We start from the raw sequence: 13,188 nt of genomic DNA, 5'->3' as shown, positions 1-13,188 counted from the left end.
GAGGGAGATAGGAAAGGGATGGGGCGGGGAAGACGGGACGGGCACTTGCTGGGTGCTGCCTTATGGTTGCCTGATACCATCTCATTTAATACTCAAGCCACCCTTTGAGGTCGATTATGCCTTTTACGGAGGAGGAAACTGAGGCTCCAAGAGGAGAATCATTTACCCAAAGTCCCGATTAGTAGGGGGTAGGCGCCTGAGTGTAATCCAGGTCTGCGGGGCTGCAAGCCTCGTCTCTGGCTGTCTAGAGGGGCGGGGGAAGGAACCAGGAGGAGGTGACGTCTGACCTGAGCAGCTGGTGCTATGGGGGCTAGTGGTGGCCATAGTGGGGTCATGGAGAGCAGGGTGGGGAACCAGGGGTGAATCCATGCTGCTCCCCAGGGAGATGGGAAACTGGAAGGGAGTTCCCAGGAGAGAAGACTGGTGTCTGGGCCCTGGGATTTAGGTTTTTAATTCATGTGCCACAAGGCAGCTCCATCTCAAGAGCATAGAAGGTAGAAGTCACTGATTTGGGAGGTTACTGAATTAGGGCATCTTGGAGGTGGGCTGCCAGTGTCTGAGCATATCAGTTAGAATGCCGGACTCGGGGTGACAGTGACTTGGGGGCATGGCTGAGTCAGGGGTCAAATGAGTGCCGGTGAGTTAGCGTGTCCGTTTTACAGAAATCCATACCTGAATATCGGGGAGTTAGGGCCCCAGCTGTTGTAACAGCACCCTGGTGTCCACCAGGAGCCAACAAACAGCCAAATCCCTGCAGCCCCGCCCAGCCTCTCCTCCAGTGGGGGAGCCGATTAACCATTAACCCCCACCCCTCCCCGGCAGAGCCTCCACCCCTTCGCAGGGGCTAGGCCAAGACTCCCAGCAGATCCTCCCAGAGGACGGTTTGAAACGCAGGAAGGCAGAGGGGGCCCCTGGGAGGAGGCGGTGGGAGGGCGGAGGGCGGGGGCCAGGGCTCTGCCCGGAGCCTTCGGGGTGGGCATCCTGGGCAGGGCAAGCGGCTGAGGTGTGGAAGGGGAGGATGCGCCTCTCCAAAACCCTTGTCGACATGGACATGGCCGACTATAGTGCCGCGCTGGACCCAGCCTACACCACCCTGGAATTCGAGAATGTGCAGGTGTTGACGATGGGCAATGGTAGGTGGGGACAGGTGTACCCAGGCGTGCCACTGGGGGCGGGTATGCCCAGATACCGGAGCGTGTCTGTGGCACTCGACGCTGGGCCGGGGGGAGAATGACAGAAAATGGCAGGTTGGGCCTATAGGCCAGTATGGGTGTCGCCAGGTGAAAAAAATGTGCCCGGGTACAGTGACCAGAGGCATTCTGGGTGCGGGAGGCCTGAGCGGGCAAGTCCCCAGCGAAAGTAGGCCCCGGGATTCCCGCCTGGCCCTTCTGGTCCCTGTTACCTCAAAACTAGGTCTGCTCAGAGCGTCACTGGAGAGTGAGGACATGACCGTGAGCTCCCCGTTGGCATCTGGCTCCAGTACTTGGGCCCAACTAGGCCCCTTCACGAACCCTTTGGGCATAGGTCCCGAGACATAGAAAGGTGTCTTCTGTCCCTGAAGATGCTGGATGGAGACACAACCGGGTGTCTTTGGGACTTTCCTGGGGTGAACGCCCCGCTTAGGAAAAAAAGGAGTTCTTAAGGGAAGTTTTGCTCAGTGAGATGCCAATCAGCAGTGAGTGCTGTGTGTGCTCATGACTTCCTCTTGGTGTGCATGCACCAGTTTCTGTGTAAGTGTGTTGGGTGGGGGTGTACCGTGTTGGCAAACACATTCCTTCGGGAATTCATTGGCGTATTTGTGCCCGTGCGTGCCTGTTCCATGTTGATTTCCACTTGTATTTGGTCATCGAGTGTGTCTGTGTCTGTTGATGTCTCTAGGGGCACATGTGTTTGTCTCGCTTATGTACATAGGCAGCAGTGAATGTATGTGCATGTGCCGCGGATGTGGATCTGTTCGTGTGCCCTGTGCTTTCTGGATGCGTGTCCTGTATGCACGTTCTGTCTTGTGGCCCTGTTTGTACCCACCTGTCTACAGGTGCTCGGTGCACATCCCTGTGCTGAGTGTCCATACTCTCTGGTAAACATGATTATGCAGACATGATATGCAGGGTTTTGATATTGCCATTTGCCAAAGGAGATTCACATCAGCCACATGTCTGTTTCTCTCTGAGCAGATCTTCTTGTCTGAGTGTGTTTCTCCTCAGGTTTGTATATCTGCTCCCATATCACCAAGAGCACATCTGAATCGGGTGGGAGGTTCTCCTCCGCAAGGAGGTAGGGGAAGGGAGGAGGCCTGGAAGCCAGGAAGCTTCTAGAGGGGAAGGGCCCTAGGCCAGCCCCAGAGGAGAGGTGGCTGGCAGGTGGCCGAGGTCAGCCTGCCACCTGCCTTCCTTCCATGGCTGTGCGGCTCCAGCAGAGGTCTGTAACGCGTGTGGTCACTTTGGCTCAGCCAGAAAGATGTGACTGCCCTGCCCATGGTCGGCCTCACCAGCTGCTCGTCTGCCCCTGCCATTCACTCACTGTGTGACCTTGGGCATATCATATCCCCTTTCTGGCCTCTCTATCTTCTGTAAAATGGGCTTAATCACCTCAGGTCTGCTGGCCAGCCGCCTTTTAGGAGTGTCCGCATAAGGGAATTGAGGAGACAACACACAGGAAATGGTAAACAAGAAGCTTCTGCACTAGGCAGAGTGTCGTGTGACCCTGCAGGGACATTGTGTGCTGTCACACTCCAGGCCACTGCCCAGCCCCAGACTACTCCCTGGGGCCAGCCCCATCACCCCTTCAGAGCCTACACCTCCCAGGAATCCTGTGCACTTGAGGCAGAGGCCACCACTGGGTGTCCCCCAGACAGAACAGCCTCCAGCTCAGGAGCCAGAAGAATCTGGGCTCAGATACTACCATTGATCCTTCCCAACTATGTGAGCTCTGCAAGCCATTTTCCTCTATGAGCTTCTGTTTCCTCATCTGTCAAATGGGAATAAATAATGGCGCCTGCCTCTCAGAGGTAACCAGAGGATTAAATAAGACAAGGCACCCGGCGCTTAGCACTGGTAACTGATCCCGGCCCCACATGGGTCTTCTCAAGAACGTTCGGCATCTGTAAGAAAGGGCTGTGTTTCCTTATGACATTTGAAGGGGTCTGAGTGTTGGGATCCCATTTTAAATACATCCTGGGCTGGTGCCTCCAGGGCTCCGTGGAAAGATCCCCAGCCGTCCCCCACCCCAGATTCAGAAGCAGCAGCAGCAGCAGCAGCAGCAGCAGCAGCAGCAGGGTCTTTGTTTATCAGAGGCCTCAGCAGGCACCCCAACAACAGCAGCACTGGCCAGAGTCGTCCAGCACCCCCGGGGTGTAAATCTGCGTCCTCTACTTAACAACAGTGTGATCACCCTGGGCAAGTCACTTGTCCTTTCTGAGCCTTGGTGTGCTCGCTTGGAGAATGGGTCTATCAGCTGAACCCAGGGGTGAAGTGATACACCAGGCGGCACTCAGCCCCTTCTGCCCAGGATGTAGGAAGCCCTGCCCCCAGCCTCCACTGAAATGACCAGGAGTTGTGGGGGTCATATCTCCCCAGGGGTTGGGGGAGGTGAGGCTGAGGGAGAAAGGGCACCGACACGGCTTAACAATTATCCCCATCTCCGGGAATAATTCACCAAGTGGAGGGGGCTGTGCCCCCGGGCACCCTCAGGGGTCTAGGAGATGTTCAGCCAGGCGACAGCAAAGACGCAGCGGTGTCCTTTTATGCCCGGAGGTTGGACAACACCTGCTCCAGGAGTTTGATTTTGCAGGAGAGATTTTATTTCACAAATGCTGATGCAGTGCTTTTTATGTACCAAGCACGTCACATACATTGATTCACTGAATCCTCGTAGGAGTCTTAGCCGACGACACATGGCTAAGAAGTGGGCAAGCTGAGACTGAAGCTTGGCAGGAGGGCTACAGAGCGCGTGCTCTTGACTGCGCGATGCCCCTCTCCGGTTCTCAGTGGGGTGTGCCCTGGGAACTCAAGGTCAGATTCAAGGTTTCTATGCAAACACGTGTGCGCGCCTGACTGTGTGGTGTACATATGCACGCGTTTTTCTGGGGAGATGGCCCATGGCATTTAGTATCTTCTCCAAGAGGTAGAAGATTTGCTTACAAAAATATGCTTCAGCTACTGAAATTAACAAAAAAAAAAAAATTGGAAACAACCAGACCAGTCGAACCACCACCTGTTACAGTGAGGGAAACTGAGGCCCAGTACGACTTGAAGCGAGGGAAAGGAATTTGTCCAAAGTCACAGGTGAGTTAGCAGCAGCAGCAGCAGTAGCACCCAGGACTCTAAGCACCCCATCCCCATCTTTGCCACCTGCCTCGTATCCCCCTTCTCAGATTTATAGAGATGCAGTAGATTTTGCCTCTGGGACAGGACATATTCTAGAGGTACCCAGATCCCTGCCACGACCCTCCCAGCAGGACAAATGGGCCACTGTCTTTGGTGCGTGTCTTCCTGTTCCCCGGGACAGTTCGCAAGGCGTGTGGGTACATTGAGAAATGAGGAACAGGACCTGAGCAGGGCCTGAGTAGATGCTACGGTGTGTTTGTCTCTTCCACAGCCCCTCGGCCCCGTCAGTCACGGTCTGTAAGGGTCAGATGCATCGGAGCAGGTGGCCAGGTTTTCATTACTTCCCAGAGAAAGCTGGGCCCAGCTCTCTCCACCTTGGGGAGAAACAGGTCCTCACAAAGGACTCTGTGAAGTCAGTGTCACAACCATCCCTAAGTAATGATGCAAAACGGGCATTCCGCATGCCAAGGGACTTGCCCAAGGTCATTGGGGGAGTGGGAACCTCGGTCTGAATGAGGCTGAAGCCCCGGGGGGAGACCCCCACGACGCTCATACTGGTTTCTGAAGCTAAACCACCAGGGGTGCAGGGCCTCTGGGACGTGAATTTCTGTCCCTCCTGAGCTCTCACTCTTGTCTCCTCTGGTGCAGACACATCCCCATCAGAAGGTGCCAACCTCAACGCACCCAACAGCCTGGGTGTCAGCGCCCTGTGCGCCATCTGTGGGGACCGGGCCACAGGGAAACACTACGGTGCCTCCAGCTGTGACGGTTGCAAGGGCTTCTTCCGGAGGAGTGTGAGAAAGAACCACATGTACTCCTGCAGGTGAGGAGCCCCTGCTTGGAGCCTTGATTTCTCTAGCTGGAAAGTGGGTCCACTTGAGCTAATGATGTTCCCCAGTTTGTCTACTCCCGGACTAGGTCCCAGGAACAACCTCCTTCTGAGGACTTAAAGCTTCTTCTGGTTTCTTAGGCTTTGGGGACCCAAATGGGAACATCCATTCTAGGAACCTCATTTACTGAGCATAAAGCTACCAGCTGCCCTTTACTGAGCACTTACTATATGTCAGACAAACTGAATCTTTGCATGTATTTAACTGGCCCCGCAAGCCCATTGTTACTTTTCTTATTTAGCAAATGAGGATCCATGAGGCTTGGGATCAAGCCCACTGTGAAGCCTCAGAGGATGGGGCCCATCCCTCAACCCGATGCTTTTCCTGGGGCAAATAGGGGATTGGCCCCAGGCCTTTCCATATACCCCAAGGGCTTCCCAAAGCCTTCCTCGGGATCCTGCCTTCAAAAGCATCTCCCGTGATGAGAAACAACAATAATAAAATAGTGGCATTCGGTTATGAGTATTTGGCATATGCTGACGCTGTGCCAAGCCCCGTCCACATATTATCTTATTTCTACCTGTCAACATCCCTCTGACATGGTGACTATCATTCTTCCCATTTTATAGATGAGGAAGCTGTGGCTTGGAGAGGGCCAGGAACTTGTCCAAGGTCATCCAGCTTGAATGAATGGCAGAGCCCAGGATGATACTCAGGGCTCCACCCATAACCCCTGTGGGGCACTGCCTCTGTTTATGTCCCCTCCAGAGAGTCACTTATGTGAACCAAGTATTGACTCTGAACCATAACCAGGAGCCTGCTATGGGCTCTATCACATTCTGTGATAGCAGTGCCCTGGTATTCAAGGGGCTAGAGTTTCCAAACTCAGTTCTACCACCAGGTCGAGCGATCCTGGGCTACAGGTCACCTCTCTGAGCCTCAGTTTCCCCATGTTCAGCCGGTCAGGGTTGGATTCTCAGGGAGTCCCAGGGCCTTTCTCGTGGTTCACACAGCTCCTGTGATGGAGGCGAGGAGGCTGGGAGTCAACAGGTGGCCAGGGTTCTAGTTCAGTCCTGGGATGGGAGGGCCGTCCCTTCTCCATCCAACCATCCAAGCCCTCTTCAGATTTAGTCGGCAGTGCGTGGTGGACAAAGACAAGAGGAACCAGTGCCGCTACTGCAGGCTCAAGAAGTGCTTCCGGGCTGGCATGAAGAAGGAAGGTGAGCCTCGGCCCTCCCCCTTCCACCCCACCACCCCACCCACACCCGCAGTCCTGGACAGTCATTTACAACTGCGGCCACACTTTATGACTCGGCGACAGGCTCCAGGGTGAATGGCTAATGGCTGAGAGGAGGGAGGGCCTGGCAATCTGACCACAGGGAGGGGCTGGGCTTGGTCTTGAGAAAGATTGGAAGAGATAAACTCGCACTCTGGGGCGCTCAGGTTCCCAGCCGTCACCACCCGTACCTGCCTCACCGCCACGGGAAGCCCATTTGGGCGTTTTCTCTTAATATACTCTTTCGAACAGGAAGAGAGCAGAGAATGACCTTACACACGTCCACGTATCCACCATGCAGACTCAGCAAATGTGGACAGCGTGGGGTGGGAGGTGGGGGCTTTCTTCCTGAGCTTCCGGTCCCAGGGACAGGTGCACCCGTTCCTTAGTTTTCAGTGTTGAGTATCAGGTGGCCCAAAGTTTTCATGTTTTAGGGAGTGGGAACGAGGTGTCAGACTTGACCTGGGTGGAGGCAGAGGGGAAGACCAGAGCACGTTTATTAAGGTCTTTCCAGGCCTCCTGCCACCAGCAGATGCCAGTCACTGGGCTGGGCTTTTCCACGAGTGATGACGTGGCACCTAGGTGGCCGGGGAATTGTCAGTCCCCCTCTTCCTGGAGGAGGGAACCGACGCCCAGAGTGGTTCAGCAACTTGCCTAAGGCCACACAGCTTGTCAGTGCAAGATCCGAGGTTTGCACCCAGTGCTCCAGACTAGAGTTCAGTGCTGTCTCGTGGTCCCTCAACGCTGCCTCCTTTATGACCTCCAGACCTCAGGAACATTTAAAATGTTGGCAGCCTGAGCTCAGGAAGCAAAAATCCTTTAACTTCTTCATCTCCTTCTCCCCTCCACTCCCCTCCCCCAGCTCGGGCACCAGACGTTCACCCCTAGCCTGCAGCCGTGTGGCACACCCAGCCCCCCGTCCGGTCCTGTATGACACCCCCCGACACACCGCACCCCAGGGTAGGAAGCTGGGACCAGCCTGCCCAAGCTGACTTCGCCCATGCGAAGGGAGGGCACCCCTCCCTGTCTCTGCCTCGGAGCCCCTGTTCTCTCCGACCCCTCCCTAGGACGTATGTCTGCATGCCACCCCTGAGGGGACTTGCTCATGAGTCCTGTTAGGGAGTTGGGCCTGCTGACCCCTATGAAGCAGTGGGTGGTTCCCAAGGTCCCCTCCTGTTGCCAACTCCACCATGGTAGCTCCCAGATCTGGGAGGGGTCGGGGACTCTCAGATGGGAGGGCCTTTTTCAAAGGTTGACACCCCCCACCTCCCCCTACCCAGTTCTCAGTGAGGTCGAGTCTCTCTCCTCCGAGTTGGGTACCACATTGTGGAGTGAGGAATGTGAGAGGCGGGACTGTGGCATGTGGATGAGCGGCTGGAGGCAAGGACAAGCCTGAGAACTGCAGTCTAGGGGCCTCGTGGTCTATGGTTCTCACAGCCGGTGGTTTTACTCCCCAACAGCCTAAGGTTTCAAGTTCGAGAGCGTGGATGTCTCATGGTAAAGTTTCAGGCCTTGTGACAGGCAGGCAGCAGAAGGATCGACAGCCTTCCTGGGCCGTATGTGGCCTGGTGCCTGCATGTGTTCAGTCTTCATATGTGTCTCTTGCTAAACCTCCAGAGGCGTTGGCATGGGTGTCACTTCAGGGACATTCCTTCTGGACTCTGGTTTTCCCATCCATAAAGTGAGGAAGGTGATACTGGTGCCTTCCAGCTCTGTGAGTCCAGCTACACACTCACTGATGTACCACTCCCCATGGGGACATGTGTGTTTGTTCCCTGGTCCTCCCCTTGAGCTGCCAAGGAGACAGCAGACCCGTGTCCTGGCTCCTGGAAGGGGAAGGGGAGCTCCAGGCCGTTCTGCCTTGGCGTAACCTTGAAAATAGCCAGTGCTTCATGGCTCAGGGAAGGCAGCTTTATGCCAGGAGGATGGGAAGATTGGCTGATGGCAGGTGAGTGTCGGCCTGTAGATGTTGACGCTTATTTGCACGCCTTGGTCAACCGGAAGATCATGATGCATGCAGTAGCTTGGTTGCTTCGAGACTAGGCCAGGGCAGAAAAGTAGTCAGTTGCTGTCACCGTCAAGCTCTGGGAAGAAAGAGGATTACCAGGTCTACCCAAGTCTGCTAGTCCCAACGCCCCTCGTCAGCCTGCTGGGAAGTCCTCAAAGCCAAGAGAGATTCTCAGTGGAAGCCTCCGTGATCCAGAGACTTGGGACAAGTTTTCATTTCTCTTCTTTGATGGCCTTAGGATTCAGGAATTGAAACCCAAAAGTGGTGATGACAGGAAAGCATTTGCTGCAAACACAGGATTTATGGACTGGCCGGGTGTATGCAAGGGCGTCAAATCTACCCCCTCCCTACTTTACAGATGGGGAAATTCAAGCCAGACAGGTGACATGATTGGGTGGGGTCAGGACTAGAACTTGGGTTCCCCTGAGCTGGGCAGACACCAAGCTCCCTGGATGGACATTGGGAGGCTCAGCCTGGAGGCATCTTCTCTGGTCTAGGTTCCTGAAACTTCCTCTTGACCACAGGGAAGGGCTCCAAATCCCACAGGCCTGTGAGTCTTGGCCAGAGGATATTCCATGGTGGCCAGAAGTGGGTTCCCTTGAAGGGAAGAAGACTCTGGGGAGAAAGCTGGGGGTCAGTGGGCCCAACAGCAGGTCTTGAATTCTCTCCTATAACCTGAGACAACACCTACGTGGGTCTTGACTGGCAGACCCGGGACAAATGCCCAGCTCCTGGACGGAAGCCCACTCAGGAAGCTGGGCCAAGGGTGGGTGCAGCAGGTACAGGTTGGTGGTGGGCCGGGGTGGTCTGATGGGTCTTTCCTCAGAACCCCAGCCCAGCCCCCCATGGGCCCCGTCCAGGGGTTCTCTGGGAAGACAGGCTCATCCTCCTCTCTGCCTCTGGCCGGGTCGGTTAATATTCAATAGAAGTTACATTAGGTCCCCGACCCTGCTAATACTGAGCAAACATTTGGAAAACATCATTCCGTGACTGAGCTCTCGCTGGGCACTGATAACACCAGCTAACCTTGAGGAGCCCAATCCGCAGCTGCTGACAGCGGCCCTTTTATTGGGCCCGCCTCCACTCGGCGCCCTGGTGGGTGCGGGAGCTGGCAGCCATGGGAGGGGTGTCGGCGGCGGGCAGGGCCACCACGTGTGCAGGGGAGCAGTCCCCGGAGCCGGTCCTCTCCTGGGAGGTGGGTCGCAGGAGAGATTTCTTACCTGGGACCTCGGTCATACCCCACCCACTCCGGGGCTCCGTTCAGACTCTTTGATTTTCATTCTCCGACTTCAAGACTGTGTGAAATCGAGAGGAAGCTGGATGGCTGCAATGTGGGGGTCCCACAGAGAGAGAGGGCATTGGGCCCAACTGGGAACCAAAACTTGTTGCATTCACCTGACAAACACGTACTGAGCACCCACTGTGCACCAAGCTGCGTTCTAGTCACTGGGGCTACGGCAGCGAACAGGACCATAGTGCTAGCGTTCTGGAGCTTTCCTTCCCATCGAGGGACAGAGAGTAAAGAATGAACAAAGGATTCTACAATAAGGGCCCCAAAGAAAAGTGAAGCAGTGTAAATAAAGGGCAGAGCATGAGGGAGGGATGCCACGTCGGGCAGGATGGTCAGAGAGGGTGTCTCTGAGAAGGTGACGTTGGCACAGAACCAGGTGAGAAGTCAAGAGGCTAAGCTGGGGGGTGGGGTCAGAATCCTTGGCAGAGGTGCTGAGCGAGAGCGGGTGGAGTGGGACCCGAGAAGAGGGGCCACGGTAGGGGTTGTGGCTTCACTCCACGTGGGCCGGGGAGTCACTGGTTTTGAGCAGTGGGGGATCGTGACTGAGTTCAGTGTTAGCGGATCCCCTCGTCTTCTGCGAGGTGCCCAGACGGTCAAGGCGAGGCCAAAAGCAAAGAGACCAGGGAGGAGAGCCTGAGCTGCTTGAGGGAAGACATAGCAGGGTCCAGACTGGAGCGGGGGGCGGGGGAGGGGGCACGCGTGGACTCTGTGGGGATTCCGGACAGCACGTGGGCGTGAGCAGAGGCGGCCCGTGAAATAAAGAGAGGACTCCCAGGCTGGGAGAGGAAGAATAAACTAGCCTATTCCTGACATGGGCAAGACTGAAGAGGAGCGGGTCTGGGAGGGAAAAAGTTTATAGATGGGGAAACCGAGGCCCCAAGAGAGGACTTGATTTCTACCAGCACACAGAGTAAGTGGCAAATTCCAGACAGCCACCCAGGTCTCCGGCCGCCTCGTGCTCCCTCCTGCCAGCTTCAGCAAAGCCTCGTTCCACAGTGAGGCCTCTTGGACTCTAGGGGACGGCCAGGGCAACAGAAGGTCCATCTTAAATCTTAGGCCAGGACTGACACGGATGGGGATGTGCAGGGAGGTGTGGGGGCCCCCGTAGGTGGAGGCCCAGATCTCTGAGTTCCTGGAGGAGAGTGCACCGGTGGGACGGGAGGGGCCCAGGGCTGCTTCTTGCTGTCTCTGAGGTTAGCCTGGAGCACGTGCCAGGCAGGTGGGGGCCTCCAGATCCCCTTTTCCAGGCCTTCCGTCTCCGTGTTCAGGAACCCCTGGGCCATCTCTGTGTCACCCAGAGGCATTTTTTGCTTATTTTACCCACTTTCATCTGGGAAAAAAGGGCCCCTTCTCCAAAACAGAGCTTAAACATCTGTCATCTAGACAGATCCCCTCTTCAATACTCAAGACCCATCTTAAACCCTCTCCAAGGCATCACTGTGTTGCATCCGTCCGGGGACGGGTGGATCACTCCCTCAGCGCCCCGTTGTGTTGGGGGCAGTTCTGGTGCTTCGAAGTTTCTCCCACGTGCTGGGTTGGAATGCATCTCTCATTCCCACACGCTGAGCCGGGCTCTGCCCCCTGGGTGCTCCCTCCTATTCCCACCTCCAACCGTGTTTCCTTTACTCCAGTTCAGCCCTTCAGTATCTCCTGCTGGGTCGAGCTCTCTCCCCTCGCGCCTCACCCGCTCCTCAGCAGTCAGGGGACCACCCTCCCCTCCACCCCATCCCTGGCCTCCCTCCTCATCGCTCTCTCCTCCTCCCAGCTGTGCAAAATGAGCGGGACCGGATCAGCACTCGCCGATCAAGCTACGAGGACAGCAGCCTGCCCTCCATCAATGCATTGTTGCAGGCCGAAGTCCTGTCCCAGCAGGTACTAGGACGACCCTCTACCCACCTGGGGATCCCCCACACCAAGGAGGGGTCTCACCTCCACCCCTGTCCTCTCCAGCCAGGTCCTGAAGCAACAGCTAGAAGGGTCCTGGGATATCACAGAAGGGAAACCGAGTCCAGTGTCATACAGCCAGTTTAGTAGCAAAGGCAGAACTCAAACTCGGGTCTGGCACACTGTGGCACTTTCTAGTCCGACCCTTTGCATGCATGTGTTCTGCAAGCCAAGCAGAGTTTACTGTCATGAGGGCCTGAGATCACCTGAGCCCTAAGAGAACAGATTAGTGTACAAGCAGACAGATTAGCAAACTGGGGCTCAGCCCGTCCCCTGCTCTGTGACCTTGGGCAAGTCACAGCACCTCTCTGGGCTGGTTTCTTTACCTATCAGATGAGGATGATGATTTTTGCCCCGCTTCTCCTGTAGGGCCGAGAGTCTCCTTGGGGTTCTAAGAAGCTGACATTGGGAGTTGGGCAGCAGGTGAAGGCCCGGGGGGAGGCCTCCTCCCTCATAGCTGACTTCTTCAGCATCCTTTCTGCTCTCCACCTGCCTCTGAGCTTCCTCCGGAGCCTAGAAGGCATCTGTAGTCCATCTCCCCTTTTGCAGACCTGGAAACTATCTGGGGGGAGGGCGCTCTGTGCAGAGGACAGAGACTGTAGGAGGGCTTGGCCATCCTCAGCATTTTCCTTCTCTTCCCCCAGATCACCTCCCCCGTCTCTGGGATCAACGGAGACATTCGGGCGAAAAAGATCGCCAGCATCGCCGATGTGTGCGAGTCCATGAAGGAGCAGTTGCTGGTGCTCGTTGAGTGGGCCAAGTACATTCCTGCTTTCTGCGAGCTCCCTCTGGATGACCAGGTGAGAGGAGACATGGTCTGTGGGCAGTGGGGGCACTGGGCAGGTAGATCCTGCTGGCCCACCTGGGATATAGCCTTGGACTGGTTTGATTTTATTTAACAAAACACACATGGTGCTCGTGTGTGTCTCGAGCTGTGTAAATCACTATACAAATATTAACTCATTTAATCCATCCAACAGCCCTATGAGATAGGTACTATTATCATCCCCATCTTATAGGTGATGAAACTGGGGCACAGAGAGCTTAAGTGACCTGCTCAGGGTCACACAGCTAGTACCCAGCACAGCTGGGATTAGAACACTGTGCATGCAAGTGTGTTTGGCGGGCAAGCTCCAAAGTCCAGGCTTCTAGCCACTGCACTCCTGCACGAGACAGGTCTCCTGGGGACATGTTGACAGGGCCCCAGAGCCAGGGATCAGGAGATTTGAGCTTGAGCCCTGGCTCTAAGACTGGTGCTTTGTGTGATCTTGGGCGAATTGCTTCCTCTCTCTGAGCCTCAGTTTTCTTATCTGTAAAGTGGGAATTATAATATCTGCTTCATAAAAAATTAAAGACATCAACTATTTGAAATGATCATGTAACGGAGCACCTCCATTGTGCCCAGGCCGCAGCTGGCCTCCCTAAGTGTCACTTTCTTGTATCCCACCAAGATGGTTTCACTCAGCATTTTATTTCCCACGTACATTCTTTGGAATACCGGAAAGGTCCCAGGG

The 13,188-nt window shown here is 55.5% G+C and overlaps 1 protein-coding gene across 6 annotated transcripts in view; it reads left to right on the top strand.

Moving 5' to 3' along the window:
• The window catches only part of HNF4A (hepatocyte nuclear factor 4 alpha), a 56,880-nt gene that overhangs the window by 31,697 nt on the left and 11,995 nt on the right, over positions 1-13,188 (top strand). For 2 of the 6 annotated variants that reach the window (XM_042930897.1, XM_042930896.1), the window contains exons 1-5: positions 971-1,133; positions 4,974-5,148; positions 6,281-6,375; positions 11,496-11,602; positions 12,319-12,474. In XM_042930897.1, coding sequence (XP_042786831.1) covers positions 1,019-1,133; positions 4,974-5,148; positions 6,281-6,375; positions 11,496-11,602; positions 12,319-12,474 — 648 coding nt within the window. In that variant the 5' untranslated portion in view covers positions 971-1,018. Of the gene's footprint in view, positions 1-968; positions 1,134-4,973; positions 5,149-6,280; positions 6,376-11,495; positions 11,603-12,318; positions 12,475-13,188 lie in introns of those variants that run through there. The other 4 variants (XM_042930901.1, XM_042930902.1, XM_042930900.1 and 1 more) reach the window with 3 other exon arrangements.

The sequence above is a fragment of the Panthera leo genome, chromosome A3 (assembly GCF_018350215.1).
Source record: "Panthera leo isolate Ple1 chromosome A3, P.leo_Ple1_pat1.1, whole genome shotgun sequence".
NCBI classification, from domain to species: Eukaryota; Metazoa; Chordata; class Mammalia; order Carnivora; family Felidae; genus Panthera; species Panthera leo.
Note: the sequence above shows the minus strand (reverse complement) of the source record. Positions and strands in the feature narration are given on the sequence as shown.